Source organism: Carassius carassius, chromosome 7 (assembly GCF_963082965.1).
Source record: "Carassius carassius chromosome 7, fCarCar2.1, whole genome shotgun sequence".
In the NCBI taxonomy this organism is placed as follows: domain Eukaryota; kingdom Metazoa; phylum Chordata; class Actinopteri; order Cypriniformes; family Cyprinidae; genus Carassius; species Carassius carassius.
In genome coordinates, this window is record NC_081761.1 from 27019724 (window position 1) to 27039232 (window position 19509).

The following is a 19509-nucleotide window of genomic DNA, read 5'->3' on the forward strand; positions in this document are numbered from 1 at the left end:
AGAGACGATGAAAACACTGTCAATTCCTCGTGTAATTAATGACAGGCTCTAACCACTAGGTGGCACTTCACACATACTTGTCAGAAGATTATCAAAGCTTTGTTGCCAACAGACAGAGACAATGTGATTCTGTACAGAGGATCCTTGCCAAAAATATTAATATTATAACATTTAATATTTTGCAACATTTAACAATGCAAGGCCATAGCCTATACCTAAATACATACATATATATTTATACACACACACAGACAGACAGACAGACAGACAGACAGACAGACAGACAGACAGATAGATAGACGGTTTGCCATCCAAAATTGATTCCCTCAGTAAAAAAGCCCATCCCATTTTGTCCTCTCGACTCAAAATCAGCTGACATATTTGTTCGGAACTATTCTGAATTTATGTTTTTATCAGACTCTCATTCTGACGGCACCCATTCACTGCAGATGATCCACTGGGGCAAGTGATGTAATGCTAAATCTCCCCCGAATCTGTTCCCATGAAGAAACAAACTCATCTACATCTTGACCGGCCTCCGGGTGAGTACATTTTCAGCAAATGTTCAATTCGGCTGAGCTATTCTTTTAAAGACCCCATGAAATCAAGTTTTGTCATTAGAAGTCCATGTCTGTTGTCCTTTCATGAAGATTGAGACAAATAAAGAATTGCCATGCTATGGTATGAAAAAATGCAGCCTTTGCATAAGAAGTATTTGCTGTAGGTGTTTGAATTTAACTCTATTAGAATCAGAAACTAGCCTGTCAACATTTCTTATGCCTGCAGCTTTAAATGAAACAAGAAAGAAAGCACCTAAAGTGCCAATCAATGCAGCACAACAAGTCGTTTCAGTAGCTTGTAGTAAAACTTCAGGCTTTTTACAACACTGATCAAAGTGCAAACCAATTAAGTCTGTGTAGTTAAACACTGCCATGTGGTTTTGTTTGTGTGAGGCCATCAGACACTTCCTTTAGTTAATGTGTCACACTGGAGCACAGATGAAATGAGACAGATGGTGCGAGAAAGTCAAAGGTGTGCGCAGTTGGGTGAGAAGGTGGGGGGGGGTGGTCTCACTGTAATCTGAGAAAGTGAACGAGTGAACTTTGGATCTCTCAGCAGGCGTCGCCCTAAAGTCTGCTTCAGCTTTGTCACCTGAGTTACCACACAGGTCTGGTTGGTAACCGTGGTGATGGTGAATAATTGAGAGGGTAAGGCCGGACAAACTCTGCAGCATTTCAGGAAGAGAGAGAGAGAGAGAGGACCTTTACAAAGACATTTAGTCTAATAAGTTACACTCACATTTGCGAACAAACACTCTCAGTCATGAAGGGAGACGTGGATGAAGATGATGGGACTTTTACAAACATCTCACTAGCTGATGATTCAGGTAAGACTTGCCTTGTCTTGTCCTAAAGCTGATCTGAAATCAGTTATCTCTGTCCGGGAAACTGGGAAGTGTACATGAATAGAAGCACACAGGTGCACATTATGCACTCTCATTATGGTAGAGTATATTAACACCAAACCTTGGACTCAATCTTTCGGTCAACCTGTTTTTCTGTCAGTGAGCACAGGTTTTGTATTTTTTGACATTTTTGCTCATAGGCCTTACTGATCTGAGCTTATGCATCTCAGTTGTTGTGTGGGAAACAAAGCTGTATTTGTGGTAAGATTTTGGCAATGTTCACTCAAAAACTGAGGTAAATAAGCTCAGATCAATAAAGTTTTAGATCAATCCATTCAAAAAAAAAAAAAAAACGTAAACAAAACAAGAAAAAAAACAAAACAATGCAAAACCTGTGCTAATAAGTTGACCAAAAAAGTGAATCCAATATTTGGTAATAATATAATATAAATATAAGCTCATAAACAATCTTTTTAGGCCGGTAATTTTTGAGGTGGGAAAAATTCCCTCCCAAAAAGTACAAAAATTATATATAAAATAATAATAAAAATCTTTGGGAATTGTTTTAGACCACCCTTTATGATAAATGTCAGTAAGTTTTTGTCCAATGCAGTAACATCAACAGTATTTCTGAAAAAAAAAAAAAAGACAAAAAAGAAAGAAAGAAAAGCAAATCTGCTCTGGATACAAAAAATAAATCAGTATCTCAGTGATACTGATGTAACACTGCCCACTTCATATTGTCTTTAAAACTATGTACTTCCAAAATTTATAGTAATAATTTGATACAATACATTTACTGTGTACTGTACTTACATTTAAAAAATAATAACACATGTAATAACATAGGTATACATTTATGTAGTTGAATTGCATGGTTGACCATGGCCAAACATTAAACCTAACCATACCACCAAACCTGCCCAAATCTTACCCTACCTTACCTCAACAGCCACAAATACAACATGAACTCAATAAGTGCATATAACCAATTACTACTACTACTACTATTATTATTATTATTATTTAGTTTACTTAAATACATAAAGACAATTAATAATAAGTACTAGAATGTTTACTTTCATTTTTTAAATGATGCATTAAGTATATTCTTTCAGCGGTAGGATATAAGTTAAATAAAATAAATAAATATATTTATGCATTTAGCAGACGCTTTTATCCAAAGCGACTTACAGTGCTTTCAGGCTAACATTTTTTAAGTTAGAGCAATACCTTAAGTATCTAAATACTTTAGTGCTGTGCAGCATGTGGTTTTCTTGTCCAAATACAATGAATAAAGAGGCACTGTGTCAACACATGTCAGAAACCTCCATAAGAGGCAGTAGGTGTGTGCTTGTGTACAGACAAGCTCACATATACAGTAATCATGTGTGTATAGCGACTGCCAGAGCAGTCAGTAAGTAGAACAAAGGCTGCATATTTCAGATGACTCATGTCTACTCTGAGCGGTCATTTTTAAAGGGATAGTTCACCTAAAAATGAAGGATCGGGCATCATTTACTCATCCTCATGTAGTTTTCAAACCTTTATGACCTTAGTTCTTGTGAGGAACACAAACGATGTTGGTGAGTACAGACTGGAGTTGGTTGTTGCACTTTTTACTAGAAATAAAAGCATTTGATTATTACAACCATTGTTAAGCAGAAACAGCACATATAACATATGGTGACCTTTAGTGACAACATGCCCCAATAGCTGGACGTGTTGTCAAATAAAATGGGGTATGTTGCCATTAATCCACCTATTATAAACCACAAAATGTAAATATTAAAAACTTATGTGAAAGCAGATAACATAAAAACTATTAAAGCTTTGTTTTTGGCACCCAAGTATTGTGATCGATGCATTGCTTACACTTAAAACACGTGATATCTTTCCTCGTCTTGACATTTATGAAAAATACCCTAGTCGTAAGAACACAATTCATCAAAATATTTCATCATTATGTAGTTGATTCCTAATATTTGAATGTCTGGTTGCTTGGTTTTATTTTGTATTAATTGGACAGATTTTACCAGAATTATTTATGATTAGTATTAGAATGATTCTATGAGGTTATGTGACAACAAAGTAGCATACTATCATATGAATGTTTTAAATTAATTTAAAAACAATAATACTAATAATTCTAATGAGGAGAAATGTTTATTATGTTGCATACTGCATTGTTTTTCATATACTATTCTTTAAATACAGAAGGCAGTATGAGCTTTGTCTCCATCTGTCGGTGCTTTTTTTGGTAGTGAGTGCAATGCGAGAGAGAAACAGAGAAGCGATGAGTTAACGGATGGTCTGTATCATTACCTTGACATCAGCTTTGGAGGCTTGATAATAAATAATACGGGGCCAATTTAGTATTGTATCAGGTAGGACTGTGTGACTCTATCAGTGTACTTGTGTGTGTTTACTTAAGTTCTTATCACATGCCATCATGTTATTTCCTGTCGGCGTTCATTTATTATTATTCTTTTTATTTTTTCTTTACCAAGTTTATTAGCTGCTGATTATTTAACTGAGTTTTGTTATCGGGGCCTGTTTCTAACAAGTCTTTTATCACCCAGGCTGCTGTAGCGGCCTGTAAAGCGTAAGAACCAATGGAGACTGATGATGATTGGACGTGGCATGTATTGAAACTTCATAAAAATAAGTTAAAATATCATGTGTTGAGTACTAATAGCAAGATCATTGCGTTTTAGGCATGTAATTTAAATGAGAGCGATCTTATCTGTCTATGAATTATATTTCTTTATGTCAGGCGATGGTTTGTTGTGTTAGCTAATAGCTAACTTAACCGTATCTTTTTATGCGCTGGGACCTTGAAACGGTATTTGTGTGGTACTCCTAACGAGTGCCATGAAATTACTTTTTTTTTTTTTACATGTTGAAAGGCATAACTACTTGTTTAAATTATAAACGATCTCTCACTCACAGCAGACGGACAACCGACAGTCCTACGCTTCAGACCAGAGGACAAGGATAACACCATGAACTGTGAGATTGATGGTAAATATCACCCACAAGTTGGGATAATATGTTATATCATGTTGTTAAAATGCGTGTTTCGTCAGTTTAAGTTGATTTGGCGCAATTTTAGATGTATGTGTGTTTTCAGGAGAAATGGAGAATCAAGTTGAGCAAGAGGACAAGAGGAGACTCATAAACCAAGTGTTGGAGCTACAGCACACACTTGAAGGTTTAAAAGTCTTTGAGTGTACAATGTCATATAAAACTGTTGTCTCAGTGGTTAGCTGTTGCTGTTTTGTAACTGAATAGACACCCGTCATGTTTCTGTTTTTCCTCAAACCATTCTTCTCTGATCCACTCAGGCTCTCTAAATGGCTGCAGGAAAAAGCTAAGTGATGCACTCTGATGTGTTGTGTCTGTCTCCATTAGATCTCTCTGCGCGTGTGGATGCGGTGAAAGAGGAGAACCTTAAGCTCAAATCGGAGAACCAGGTTCTCGGGCAGTACATCGAGAACCTCATGTCTGCCTCCAGCGTGTTTCAGACCACCGACACCAAAAGCAAACGGAAATAACGTGTGGGTCACGTCTACTTTATCCATCATCTCCTCTTTCCAGCATTCAAACTACTAGCTTATTCATATAAGCCGCTGTTTTGTATTTATTTTGTTGTACAATTTACTGATGCATCTCTCAGTATGATATGGGTAAAACTTGAATGGACTGAGCTGCTGCCTTTCCTTGTCAGCTAACTGTGTTACAATATATAACAGGATGCCTGATGCAGTTTGTGGTCAGATAAGTACAGAGCTGGTGTAATACCACTCCTGTATAATTCATTTAGCAGGTACATAATCAATCTCAGACCCTCTCATTGACTTTACAACCTTTTTAAATACTAGACATCTGAAGTCAGGTTCTTTTAAAAATACATTTATGCTGAATTTAAGCTTTTTCATTTGGCTTTCAACTGCTAAAATGTACAACGTACAGCAAGATTGAACACAGATCTGTTCTCTTGAATGTGCATGATTTCACATAACTAAAGTTCATGATGTAAAAGGCTAAAGATGGATACCCTAAATTAGTCCTCCCTCACTTGGCATGTGATTTTTCTAATTTAAAGGTTACTGCCAATTATCTTAATGCCAGTTGCTCAGCTGGTGCAGAAAGTATGCAATTTCTGTAATTTCCTGACCCACTGGTAAAAACAAAGTACCTCCTCATATGTTACATTATTTGACTCACCAAACCATTTACTCCACCATTTACTCGCTTTCATATTTGGATTTATCTTAAAAGGTATGAGTAGTGCACAAACCAAACATCTGTTGAGTAGGATCAATTGATTGAAACTGGCTACCAGTGTAAACTGCAGCATTGTGTTGGAGAGTTTGCTCTTCCTGGTCTTGTCCTTTTGTTTGAGGGACTTAAAATGGATGAAATGAAATTAATGGATTTTAGCTTGTAATGCTTTCAAAGACCAGTATGGTTGAGACTGCTGAGTGATATTGATCTGATTGCTCCAAAGTGTCTGCTTGAGCGGCATTTATGAGGACAGATGCTTTGCTCTTTGCTCATGTGAAATTTCACTTACTATGAATTAATGATATGACACAGCATCACACTATATACTCAATCTTATTTTACTTTTGTAAAAAATTTCATTTGTGTAATTTATGTTTGCAAGGTCCCAATGTAAAGTGCTGCCTGTTCTAAAAGTGTAAATTTTATTTTGTTAAAATTATGCCTTTAATAAAATACTTTGCCATCGGACAAACGAGGGTTCTTGGCGAAGTCATGTCAAATGTGCACAAATTTATAGTAAATATTTATTTCCAAGAGCAATGAACAGTTTGCAAACATGTAAACAAAAGGCTGTCCTTGTAAGGCTGAACACAACCTAAAAAAAGCAGAAAAGCGAAACTGTTCATCAGTTGAAAAACAACCTGTCTGCTTCCAAAGCTCAATGGTTTCATATATGGTGGTCAGTCTGTTTTCAGTGTGCTTGTGTCTGGGTCTGCTGTTAGAGAGTATGAGTGATGATGCTGAGCTGAGATCAGCTCTGACTGTGTGTAACGACTCTCTTCGATGCCAAAAAAGCAATACTGATTTGCATTCCTAGCGCTTCACTGACCTAGATGTTTGAAGGCAGCTCCTGGTTCGACGGAGCTCTTCTTCAGAGCCTGCTAACAGTGGTAATGACAGTAGAATGTAAGATTAAAAAGTCTTATTTTTAAACTCAACTGCATTTTTCAAACAAGATACAAACGATAAATACGATCAGAGCAAATTGATCATAACTTAAAAACTCACAAGAAACAACTCTTTTTTTGAATAACTTAAACAAGAAACGTTGAGGTGATCATAAACTAGTTTGTCGTTCTAAAATATCCATTGTACATTTCCCTTCACAGTATTCAAACTTAGTTGTTGGGAAACACTGGCCCAGTACTACTTGAAGTGTAATCTATAAAGAAAAAGAAATGGGAAAAACTTGGGAGCTAAAACTCAGCAGGTCTGACTTTTGTATCTAAATCCCAATGGTGACTGATAAGAACTAAATGGAAGACTGAAAGAGGGGAGGCGAGGTTCAGTAGGATGAAGAATGACCTCTTCAGGAGAGCGGCTAAGTTTGCTGTTTTTTCGCATGCTGAAGGGCATATTGCCGAAAGCATGCAGCAAAAAGAGGCAAAAGAACGAGAGAAGGGAGGAAGAAACATGGACAAAATGTGGATTTTCAGTCCTTCCGTACTCTTCTCTTTCTCACAGCTTTAGGTTCTTCTCCTGTGCTCTGAATTCCTTCATCGGCGTCCTTCATCTGCAAAGACCCAAAACTGTCAGTCTAATAACAATCAGTGGATCGAGATAATCAGTGCAAACCGAAATCTCAGTCTAGCAAAACATGGCACAATCACACAGTGTTTCTTTAAAATAAAATCAAACACCGTGACTTATTCATAATATTTCTAGCAGGTTATTTCCGACTGTGTTAGTACTGATTTCTATGGAAGCCCGTTTCGGAAACTACTGTATTTTCCGGACTATAAGTCGCACTTTTTTTCCATAGTTTGGCTGGTCCTGCGACTTTTAGTCAGGTGCGACTTATTTATCAAAATTAATTTGACATGAACCAAGAGAAATGAACCAATAGAAAACATTACCGTCTACAGCCGCGAGAGGGCGCTCTATGCTGCTCAGTGCTCCTGTAGTCTACACTGAAAACAAGGAGCGCCCTCTCGCGGCTGTAGACGGTAATGTTTTCTCTTGGTGCTTGGTTCTAAATAAATGCGACTAACAGTCCAGTGCGACTTATATATGTTTTTTTCCTCATCATGACGTATTTTTGGACTGATGCGACTTATACTCAGATGTCAGTTTGTATCTCGCAATTGTGACTACATTTCTCATAATTGCCAGTTTATACCTCGCAATTCTGACTATTTTCCCCTCAGAATTGCGAGATAAAAACTCACAATTGCGGCATATAAAGTTAATATAAAATATTAAGTATGAAAAACATTATAAAAGACCCTTTTTATTACTAAAATTGAATTGAATCATTAAAAGGTTATCTAGAAAAATGAAAAACAGAATTTGGGAAAATGAAACTAAATTTAAAAAAACTAATAAATGCTAAATAAAACTACTCTAAACACTCTGGAAAACAAACCATGCTTTTATTAAAAAAGTGTTTTGCTAATGATTTAAGTCTGTCAATATTAGTGCAATGCTGCAGTTTCATATTGCTGTAGTAATTGGGGAAAGAGATTTGAAGTGTTTACACTTTTGGATGCAAAATATGTGAAAATACTTTAGTCAGAATTATTGAGTTCACTTTCTAATCTGCTCGATCTCTTCGACATACATGCGTGCGCTGACGACACTCACTCACTGAGGTCTGTGAAGTTAAAACAGACTCACTTGACATCAGGATAATTCTTTATGCAAAATGGAAATACTTGCCCAATTTTATAACCGTAAGACAAAACAAATCTAAAACACATTCAACAGCACACATATCTGAGAATAGGAAGCACGTCTCGTATTTAGGGCAACTTTTCCAACAGTTCATTCTCGGTCCTTTATTATTTTTCCAGAAGTGTCTGGGATCACAGCACCATCCAGAGGAGGAGGATTATTAATCCTGCATTGATGTACGTGTAACATTTCACTACTGCACGAATAAACATATTTGTGTTTTAAATCAGTGCAAACTTGCTTACTTCATCCTCTGAGGGTGTTTCATTTGGCTTACTGGCCTCTTCCTCTTCTTCCTCCTCCTCTGTATCTCCACCATCTTTTCCAATGTTGTTGTCCATCCCGTCCCCTTTCTCTTTTCCTGAAAAAGGAGTACGAACATTAAGTATATCCGCTACACTAAAAGGTACTTATAACAGCAAAAATGGATAAATCATTTTACAAACCAGTAGCTTCAGTATCTTCCTCTGCTTTTGCTTCATCTTCATCTTTTCCTTTCTCCGCCTCGTCATCCTCCTCCTCTTCTTCTTCTGCTACCTCCTCTGGTTCGGCTTTGGGCTCATCGATTTTCTTGTACACATAGTCATCATCCGACTTCTGCAATACAAATACAAGTGTGTGAGCTCAGAATATTCAAGAAGCAGTTGGCCTAGAGGAAAGAGACGTGCACCATCCTGTTCATTTCTGGTGACAAACCTGTAGAACGCTTCAGGGCAGGCCGTTGATTGCCTGTTGCTATGCTACCAATGATAAATACACATTAAGAGGATTTTGGACTTGCAAGCTAATCCTAAACACCCTAATCTTTAGCAATACATCAAATGGGGTTAGCATGGTAAACCAGATTTATCAACTGTGTTATGCTCAGAAAATAGCTAGATGTGATGAGGTCTGTTTAAGTGGATCTCATCACACAGCAAACACACAACAAAGACTGCATTTGAGCCAGGATTCTCAGAATAACCAACACTTGAGATTGAGTATGACAATTATGGCCATATACAGAGGTCCAAAAACCCAACTTTCTTGGTGAGGAAAAAAAAAAAAAATTCGACATATGTGCATTTTAAGATGTCTGGAGGAACATTTGGATAACGATAGCTATCATTTTAATTAAAAAAAGGATAGCTCATGTCAGTGAAGGAAAAAATACACATGGTCATGAAAATCAGCATTTGGGTTTGCACTAACATTTGAACATGTAAAATAAATAATAACAGATTTGTCATTTTTAGGTGAATTATCGGTTTAAAATAAGAGAGCAGATTGACCATAAACATATCAGTATACAAAGGCTGTATAAACTATTTGTCTTAATAAATGCTAACCACGTCCTATAAACACACTTTTCAAATCCACACATTTTACCACATTCTACTTTAGGTCTGAGGATGATAAGTGAATTTACAGAAAGGCTATCAGGAAAATGTAACTAAGTTCATTAAATTCATGCACAATAGGCAGAAGAATTTGTTCTTAATCTTATGCTTAACATGCTGTTAACTGTACTGATTGTGTTTTACAATCTCTGGATTTTACTGTTAGTCGTTTAAAACGTCTAACATAACAAAGCCAGGTGTCACATATACAGTGTTTACTAACTTCTGTCTTACATCTCACATTTTGACCAAAGCATCATGTTAGGATTTACACTTGGTTTCTGTAAAAGGTAGCGGTAATGCTCGTCTCCCAGCACTGATATACTGCTCTGCGCTGTACAATATCTTTGCAGCACCAAAGCACAGCTATTATTAGGCAATTATTTCTGGACCTCTGGGACCTCAATGATGGGTATAGCCATGAACACACCACCTCTTTTCTAAAGACTTCAAATCTTGGATGCTGATTGGTTGAAACAGCATTTCAGCCCTAAAATACCTTGCTTTGAAAAAAACTGGACTGAATTTCCAGTTCACGAAATAGCAGTTCTTGCCAGACAGCAAATGAAGTGAAATGAGACCAAATCAAACCAAACCATAACAAAGGTTTTGGGAAGGCTTCAGTTTTCTTTAAACATCTCGTACTAGCTTGAACTGTGTCCTAGCACATTTTGGTGCAGTGTTACTGCAGTTCTCCTCAGGGTTAATCAAGTGTGGTCCTCATTTGTAAGTAGCTTTGAATAAAAGAGTCTGTTTAGAGAATACATGTCAAATGTAAATGCAGTGCAAATGTGTACAGTTAATTGTGCATGTGTGTAGGCAGAGTGTTTGTTTTAATCTGCTTTTCTCATGGTTATTCGGGACAGAATCTTTCTGTTGTGATGAAAGCAGATTATGTAATTAATTATTACGCTGTACCCACACATCTATATGATTCATAGCCTAAATATAGCTGTAAATCAGGCCTGCTATATCAAGTGTTTTATTTTGCATTCAATGGGATCTCCTCTGTGGGGTCAGGACGTACCTTTGGCCAGCAGAAGAGCACAGCCAATCCAATAGGCAAACCAATGGTGAGGATGTAAACCACCCACAGCCAGGGCCTATCTTCCGCAGCCAGTGCCAACTGACTCAACACTCCAGGCTAAGATAGAAAGAAAAAGTCTGAGTATCTCAACCAAACCAAAGCCCAGTGAGCAATGATGCCCAGAGCAAAACATGGGGGCGAGAGGCAGAGGCATACCTCATTAGCACTAGCCACCAATTTTTTGAGTCCCCAGCTGTCTGCAGCCCAGCGGTCCGCCACTTCCTTCTCCGAGGTAATAATGAAATTGTCGAAGTAAATGTCAGAGGTCATAGACCACAGCTCCAGGCCCACAGCACTGAATGACTCCATCCTAAATGGGTGCAGATCCTCAAAGTAGTCAGGGTTTGCAATCTTCCGTGGACTCCACACACCCTGTAAACAAAGATGTTGAATAGAAATATCTTTTTGTGATACTTAAAGATCTTTAGTCATTCTATCCAACTCATTAATTAACATTTTGGCTAAAACAGTTGCAGGCTTAGTGTGACATTTGCTTGTCCTGAATAAAACATGGGCACTTCTGCAGCATTTCCAGACTCCAGAGGTTAATACCTGGTAGTTTGGGTTGTCTATGAGAGGGGCTTTCCATTTGCCCTTATACTGAGGATTGTTGATCATGGGTGGCTTCCATTCACCACAGCCAGGAGCGGCTGAACATGCTGGATTTGCCACCTGAGGAGCCTCCCATTCTCCATCCATTTCTTCATCCCTGAGAGAAAGGGGGATGAAGAAATGTCTAGCAATACTATCAGATAAAAGGGGCTAGACTGAGGCGTATAATAAAATTCATGGCATAATTGCATAATAATAATGTATTGTACTTGGCGTTGTACAAAATTTGCAGCACCAAAGATAACTGACTTTCTCAATTGAGCTGCCTCAGGGGATTTCTCTGTTCACACAGGCCGAGCATGAATTCCAGAATAACGCTTCTATTTTAACTGTGAGAGTGTGTAGCTATATCATATTTGACAACTGTGTCACAATAGAAATCTTTTGCAAATTTCGCAATTTTGAAACGCAAATATGATAAATGCAATGTAACTGAATGTGAAAAGACCAAAATCATCACAGGAGCAGTTTTCAGCATTTCATGCATACAATTAGGAATGAATGTGTGCACACACTGTAAAAGTTAATATTGTTAATTTTGTGAAAATTCACTACTAGACAAAGAAATGAGTAAAACTCAAAGTTTCCATCCTCAGGGCTACACTAGGACATGCTTAAACGTGGCTTTGACTCAAGTGTGTTAATAGGTTATGGTTAGGACAGTTATTTTGCCTATGAAAATAATTTAAAAAAAATTCAAGTACGGTAGTACAAATGTATTACTTTACAATAAATTCTACTTTTGAACTTTCTTTATTTGTCTTTTTATTAATTCTCTTCTTTTTCTGTTTTTAACAAAAAAAGCCCCAAGTGTCTCAATTTTATTTTATCTTTTTATGTTATTGCCTGGTCTGTGTTCAAAAAGGGTTATTTCACATAAAAATTAAAATTCTGTTATGCCCTTATTCCATTCCAACAACAAATTTCTCATGATCGTCTGTTTATTTTCTTCACTGATAAAAATACAAAAAGACCAGCAAAATGCCCTGGAAATCAATTGGAAAATGTTGCCCCTTAATGAAAAAGTTAATTTCTTTCACTGTTGTAAACTGACCACTGCACTGAATATAAAAAAGCTTTGGGAGTCAGCTGTCCTAAGGCCTAAAACCTACCAAAGCAAAACCCCAAAGATTAGATAGATAGATAGATAGATAGATAGATAGATAGATAGATAGATAGATAGATAGATAGATAGATAGATGCATAGATTATGATTTTGTGAATATTTTGAAATTATATTCTTATGAATATTTAAAGTGGCAAATAAATTGATTCTCATTAGAAGCCCTTTGTTGTGCAGTGCCACACGCCTCTGGATTAAAAGAAATTATTTCTCACCAGTCATCAGGCTTTTCTGCAGTGGGGTCAGACACAAACTCTGGCTCATCATCCAACCAACCATCAGGCTTCACTGCATCCGGATCAGGCACCTTAGCTGGGGCATCCTCATCCCTATATAGATCAAGAAAAAATGGGTCTTGGCATAGCACTGCTGCTATTTTTTAAGGATAATATGACTTCATAAATTCACATGGTTCCTTACTTATATAAATGCCATGTCTGTCACTATGACAATGAAATGAAATACATACCCATGAAGGTAATAGTTACAACCCGAATTCCGGAAAAGTTGGGACGTTTTTTAAATTTTAATAAAATAAAAAAAAACTAAAAGACTTTCAAATCACATGAGCCAATATTTTATTCACAATATAACATAGATAACGTAGCAAATGTTTAAACTGAGAAATTTTACACTTTTATCCACTTAATTAGCTCATTTAAAATGTAATGCCTGCTACAGGTCTCAAAAAAGTTGGCACGGGGGCAACAAATGGCTAAAAAAGCAAGCAGTTTTGAAAAGATTCAGCTGGGAGAACATCTAGTGATTAATTAAGTTAATTGATATCAGGTCTGTAACATGATTAGCTATAAAAGCTTTGTCTTAGAGAAGCAGAGTCTCTCAGAAGTAAAGATGGGCAGAGGCTCTCCAATCTGTGAAAGACTGCGTAAAAAAATTGTGGAAAACTTTAAAAACAATGTTCCTCAACGTCAAATTGCAAAGGCTTTGCAAATCTCATAATCTACAGTGCATAACATCATCAAAAGATTCAGAGAAACTGGAGAAATCTCTGTGCGTAAGGGACAAGGCCGGAGACCTTTATTGGATGCCCGTGGTCTTCGGGCTCTCAGACGACACTGCATCACTCATCGGCATGATTGTGTCAATGACATTACTAAATGGGCCCACGAATACTTTCAGAAACCACTGTCGGTAAACACAATCCGCCGTGCCATCAGCAGATGCCAACTAAAGCTCTATCATGCAAAAAGGAAGCCATATGTGAACATGGTCCAGAAGCGGCGTCGTGTCCTGTGGGCCAAGGCTCATTTAAAATGGACTATTTCAAAGTGGAATAGTGTTTTATGGTCAGACGAGTCCAAATTTGACATTCTTGTTGGAAATCACGGACGCCGTGTCCTCCGGGCTAAAGAGGAGGGAGACCTTCCAGCATGTTATCAGCATTCAGTTCAAAAGCCAGCATCTCTGATGGTATGGGGGTGCATAAGCGCATACGGTATGGGCAGCTTGCATGTTTTGGAAGGCTCTGTGAATGCTGAAAGGTATATAAAGGTTTTAGAGCAACATATGCTTCCCTCCAAACAACGTCTATTTCAGGGAAGGCCTTGTTTATTTCAGCAGGACAATGCAAAACCACATACTGCAGCTATAACAACAGCATGGCTTCGTCGTAGAAGAGTCCGGGTGCTAACCTGGCCTGCCTGCAGTCCAGATCTTTCACCTATAGAGAACATTTGGCGCATCATTAAACGAAAAATACGTCAAAAACGACCACGAACTCTTCAGCAGCTGGAAATCTATATAAGGCAAGAATGGGACCAAATTCCAACAGCAAAACTCCAGCAACTCATAGCCTCAATGCCCAGACATCTTCAAACTGTTTTGAAAAGAAAAGGAGATGCTACACCATGGTAAACATGCCCCGTCCCAACTATTTTGAGACCTGTAGCAGAAATCAAAATTGAAATGAGCTCATTTTGTGCATAAAATTGTAAACTTTCTCAGTTTAAACATTTGCTATGTTATCTATGTTCTATTGTGAATAAAATATTGGCTCATGTGATTTGAAAGTCTTTTAGTTTTCATTTTATTAAAATTTAAAAAACGTCCCAACTTTTCCGGAATTCGGGTTGTACAACAAAATACTGTTTTATGCAACTAAACGCAAATAAATAGGGCCAAATGCATTCTTTGCATTTTGATTCATTGATATATCTCACCAGTCTTCAGGTTTGACTGCTTCTGGGTCAGGGATTTTGGCTCTCTCATCCCAGTCCTCCGGCTTGGAGTCTTTGGGATCGTCAGTCTCTTTTGGAGGGTTCACAGGCGGAACGACATCTGTCAACAGACTTCCCTTGCTAACACTGGACTGATCGAGAAACATCTCATAGCTATTGTCTGGATTTAAAACTGAGAAAAGGAGAAGAGAGTACACATTTTTATGGAACAATTTAATAAAAAAATGATTGCATGCAGGCAAGACTGCTTTGTTAAACAAAACAATGGCTTTACAATAATGTCTAATTAAACCACCAATTATTTCAATTGATTAGTTTGATTATCTATTATAACATTTATTATATCTATATAATAACAGTAATGTAATGAGTTCCCACATGCTTTCAATTATAGTAACACAAGTAAATGTACACACCAAGTGTATAGAGGTGAGTCTTTTTATCAGTGTAGATCTTCTTCAGATCGACGTCTGGTCGTTTGGCATGTTTTTCTTCCACATCTCCATTAAGAGGGTTTTTGTGTCTGAAGATGAAGTGCAGTTTGAAGTCCTCTCCACATTTGTCCGGCCCAAACATGATGCTGTACGGTGTCCGGTCATGAAACTGCTCCTGTGAGTCAAAAGACACACACATCAACATCACTTATTTCCTTTACAAAAGCAATTGTATATTATAATCGCTGTTCAATTTCAATTTCTATCAAATCTGTTTACTTTGTATTTTATGTTATGTTTTTACAAACATGTTCTGTTCATATAAAGCAGTCAATGAAGATACCAGGTCTAAATCTTCGGAGTCTGACAACAGCTTGATGTAAGCGCCTCCACAGTCAATTCCATTTTGAAAGTTGACCTCATACCTGCATAGATTGGTTTTTGTTAGAATGCACAAGGTTTATTTTTCAAATGTCACAGTAAGTGCATCTAAGAAGCCCACTCACTGAACTATAAGAGGCTTGTCTTTAAATACGAAGGGTTTGTTAAGCATGGCAGCAATGGCATGGTGCTTAGCACGAGATTTCAGAACCAAGCCAAAATCCCCAGGCACCTTGTTTTTCTTCAGGGGCTCAACCTCCCATTTACCTACAGGCATCAAAAACATATAGAATACAATGATTTTAGTTTGTTCTTTAAAGGATAACATTTTTTAGAATAGGGTTTTAATGATAAAATATATTTTTAGTATTATTTAAAATCGGCCAATCATAAAGCAACACTCAAAAATCACAAAATTCTAAAAACTAACCATCATATTTTGCAATATCTTCATCGGCATCCTCTTTCATTGTTTTAGACACCTGCCAACTGCAGAAAATAATAAAACATGAAAAAGCTAACAAATAATTAAGCAATAAGAAAAAAGAAACCATGCAGTGTAAATAGAATATATATTTAAAATAAATATTGTGATTGTTAAAGGAGCATTGCGTAGGTTCTGAAATTTCTAACCGTTACTGACACCAGTGGCCGTTAGAGGAACTGGAGCCAGTCTCATGCTCGTTCTCAGTGCGCACGCTCTTTTTTTTTTTTTTTCTGAATTGTGCTGAAGACTGGTCCATTGGAAAACACTCTTGCCGCTGCTTACTATAATGGCTGGTGTGCGGTTACGGTTGTAAGCCCAAGTAGATGAGAACGCGCATGACGTCACATTTTGTGAATTTTCGTGCCAATTCGGGCCCAACTCCTCCACACACAATTGAGCCTACAGGCTGATAGAGGCAACCGTGGTGGACAGTCGAGGTGTCATTTTTTTTTTTTTACATCATGGTTGGCTCATACATGTACAAATGAAAACTCTATCTTAAAGATTTTTTTTAATTAAAAACCTCCACATAGCTCCTTTAAGTCATCAATGACTGGACAACAATCTGTGGAGTGCTATAAATATTCAATATACAATCAGCTATTGAAATTTTTTGTGGTCAGTTTAGTAGCAGTATTTAAAAAAGAAATGTGTATATCTGCGAAATGTCACTGTTGTCAATATTTCGAAGTACAGTTCAATAAAGGTGATCTCAAAGCAAACATGAATGGATTACAAGAATAATTTGTGTGATGGAAATCTGATCAGACTGACAAACCTGCTCAAAGACTCATCATCGAATGTCGCAGTGAAGTACACGTCTCCTGTTGGAACTGGGGTCTTGTACGTTACCTATGCATGCCAAATAATGCATATTTACAGATGACATGAAATAGCTCATAACCCAAGCCATTTAGTTTGAACACTGATCATGGATAACTCTACTCTAATGACACATATTTTGCTTTTATGAGGAGCAGTGTGCATTACGACAAATATATATTGTTTGGAATGAGTGGTGACTTACCTCAAAAGACACATGGGCGTCTGCCTCGGTGCTTTCTCCACTGTCTGTCTCCACGTCCACATCTCCATCTTCCACTTGAGCCTCCTCTTCGTCATCCAGCTCTTCTTTCTGAGCCCATGTCACCATGGAGATGGAGAGCAACAAGAGACACATCCAGCCCCACCGCAACTTCATCTTCCAAAAAAGAGAGAGAGATAGAGAGAGATCTATCTATCTATCTATCTATATATATATATATATATATATATTCATTTTATATTCTTCTTTGAGGCAGAACGTCTTATCTTATGACACGTTGACCCCGATATTGATTGACACATCTGCCATCAGAAGAGGATCTTATTGTATACTATTTCTATATTAACCGCGAAACTTAATGTTTTTTTTTAAATATTCACAGTTGAACGTTATACCAGCAGAAAAAAAGCGAGTAACGTTAACAGGTAACGTTACTTTTAATCAAAATTACTTCCAGGTAATTTGGGGTTTCTTAAAATAGCTATACATTTAGTTTCTTAAAGAAATAGTATTTACAATATTTATAACAATATACATTATAATAAATCCCTCTGGCTGGCTGCGTTAAGTTCCCCGTTGGCTGGGTGATGACGATGATGATGAAGAAGATGATGAGGGCTGTCTGCATGTTCAACGTTTATAGTGTTTAGCAGAAAAAAAAAGGAAAGAAAATGTCTTTGTTCACTTACCTCCTCCAGCTGAATGAATATATGGTCAATATGTCGGTTAAGAGTAGCTTAAGCGGATGGGTTCGTCATGCAGTGTTTCGGCGCGAAGAGTCCGCTATGAATGAGCGAGAGCCAGTGTCATCAGGGTTTACGCTAGGATGGAAACAGCGGCGGCTACTAGGCATGCGCACATCAATATAGCGTAATGTTTGTCACTGTACAACAATAATTATTATTTTTTCATTATTGCAAGGGGCAGGTGCTTAACCCGGTGCGCAACCTTTTGTTCGGGTTGAACCTGTTTTTATACAGTCTATGGGCTGAACGCAGCACTGTTATCAGAAGCGCAGGACGCAACTGACAACCGCCCCTCTGCGATAAAAAACCACTTCCGCGACACATGTCAAAATAAAAGTCCCATTTATTTACACAAATATTTATTTGTTACTGCATTGTCTGATAAAATCCGCATTTACACCTCACGCCAAAATAAATTCCATTCATTTATCTAGTCATTTGCTGAATTCGGAACCGCATACTAGCCGTACTGTCTATATATATTCTCTATTATAGATCAGTGATTAGTACGGTGTTCCAAAACTGTAGCTCTATGATAAAATCCACTTCCGCATCACCCATCAAAATAAAGGTCCCATTAATTTATACAACCTTTTGTTTTTATAAACCTTTTACACACTGACACGTGATCCTCTGACTACTGTAATTAAAAACAGTTGTATTATCTTGAATGTTTTTCTGTATGTTTCTCACTGATCTATATAGATCAGTGGTATTTCCACAAAATGAAATCCGCTTACGCATCTCTTGTTTAAAAAGGTTCGTTTTTTTTACACAAATTTTTATAAGCACTTCATTCAGCATACTGGTTTTAATTAATATGTTATACACTTATATGCATGCATCAGTATTGATACAAACACACACACACACACACACACACACACACACACACACACACACACACACACACACACATATAATTTTATTTTATTTTTATTATCAATATGATTTCAAGTAGCCTATTTCCAATTTGAAGTGTCTGAATGATATTCCTAGAAGTGCAGCAGACCATAAAAATCGCAACTGACCAATGGATGTTAGACATAAAAACACCAGAGGTTATTTTATTTTAAATAACTAACACCAGAAAAGTATATTATTTAACGTTAGCATCATCGAAATAAACTTTTTTGGTGGAAAAATACATAGGATATATCCTTTGATACATGAATTGGGCGTTAATGTAGACTATTTCCGCGATTTCTGTAACCTTAGCAGGAAAGGAAACGATACTGGATTCAAATGAAATTTCATACAGAGGGAAATAAATAGGCTGTATATATTACACTATTCTGCAATTAATATTTTAATATTATTAGGAAATTTTCATATACAAAACATGAAGCATTTTATTTTATGAATGATTTTATACAAAACAGCACTGTTTTAAAATATATTTTTAAATATATTGTTATTATACAGCGAAAGACACATTTGCTTTATTTTATTATAATCTAGCACTTTATTGTTATTTTTTCTAATCATTGATTACATATATTTTAAACACATTTTTTTTTCATTGTATAATGTCTGCATTTTTTTTTATGTTTATATTATTAGCGGTAAACTGTTTGACCTGTTAATGGTGCGCCCCCTGCTGTCAGTGACAAGCAGCGGAGCAGTTTGAGCTTGACCCGGAGGAGAAG

At 37.0% G+C, this 19509-nt stretch overlaps 2 protein-coding genes across 4 annotated transcripts; one reads left to right on the plus strand and one right to left on the minus strand.

The window, feature by feature from the left end:
* The first annotated feature begins 1189 nt into the window (after positions 1-1189).
* On the plus strand, positions 1190-6167 carry LOC132143811 (short coiled-coil protein A-like). 3 transcript variants are annotated; one of them, XM_059554362.1, is made up of 4 exons: positions 1190-1387; positions 4358-4429; positions 4539-4619; positions 4820-6167. In XM_059554362.1, exons 1-4 carry the CDS (start codon positions 1324-1326, stop codon positions 4960-4962), a joined length of 360 nt encoding a protein of 119 aa, XP_059410345.1. In that variant the 5' UTR covers positions 1190-1323; the 3' UTR covers positions 4963-6167. The 3 variants fall into 3 exon arrangements, with proteins under 3 accessions (XP_059410345.1, XP_059410346.1, XP_059410347.1); XM_059554363.1 differs by lacking the exon at positions 1190-1387 and adding an exon at positions 3664-3792; XM_059554364.1 differs by lacking the exon at positions 1190-1387 and adding an exon at positions 3871-4250.
* Positions 6168-6205: 38 nt separating this feature from the next.
* On the minus strand, positions 6206-18154 carry LOC132143810 (calmegin-like). Its single transcript, XM_059554360.1, has 15 exons — positions 17804-18154; positions 17097-17270; positions 16848-16921; positions 16013-16071; positions 15708-15849; positions 15545-15626; positions 15184-15376; positions 14750-14939; positions 12785-12898; positions 11387-11543; positions 10991-11206; positions 10775-10891; positions 8815-8965; positions 8614-8729; positions 6206-7208 (listed from the first exon to the last, which is right to left on the minus strand). Exons 2-15 carry the CDS (start codon positions 17268-17270, stop codon positions 7128-7130), a joined length of 1866 nt encoding a protein of 621 aa, XP_059410343.1. The 5' UTR covers positions 17804-18154; the 3' UTR covers positions 6206-7127.
* Between the last annotated feature and the right edge of the window lie 1355 nt (positions 18155-19509).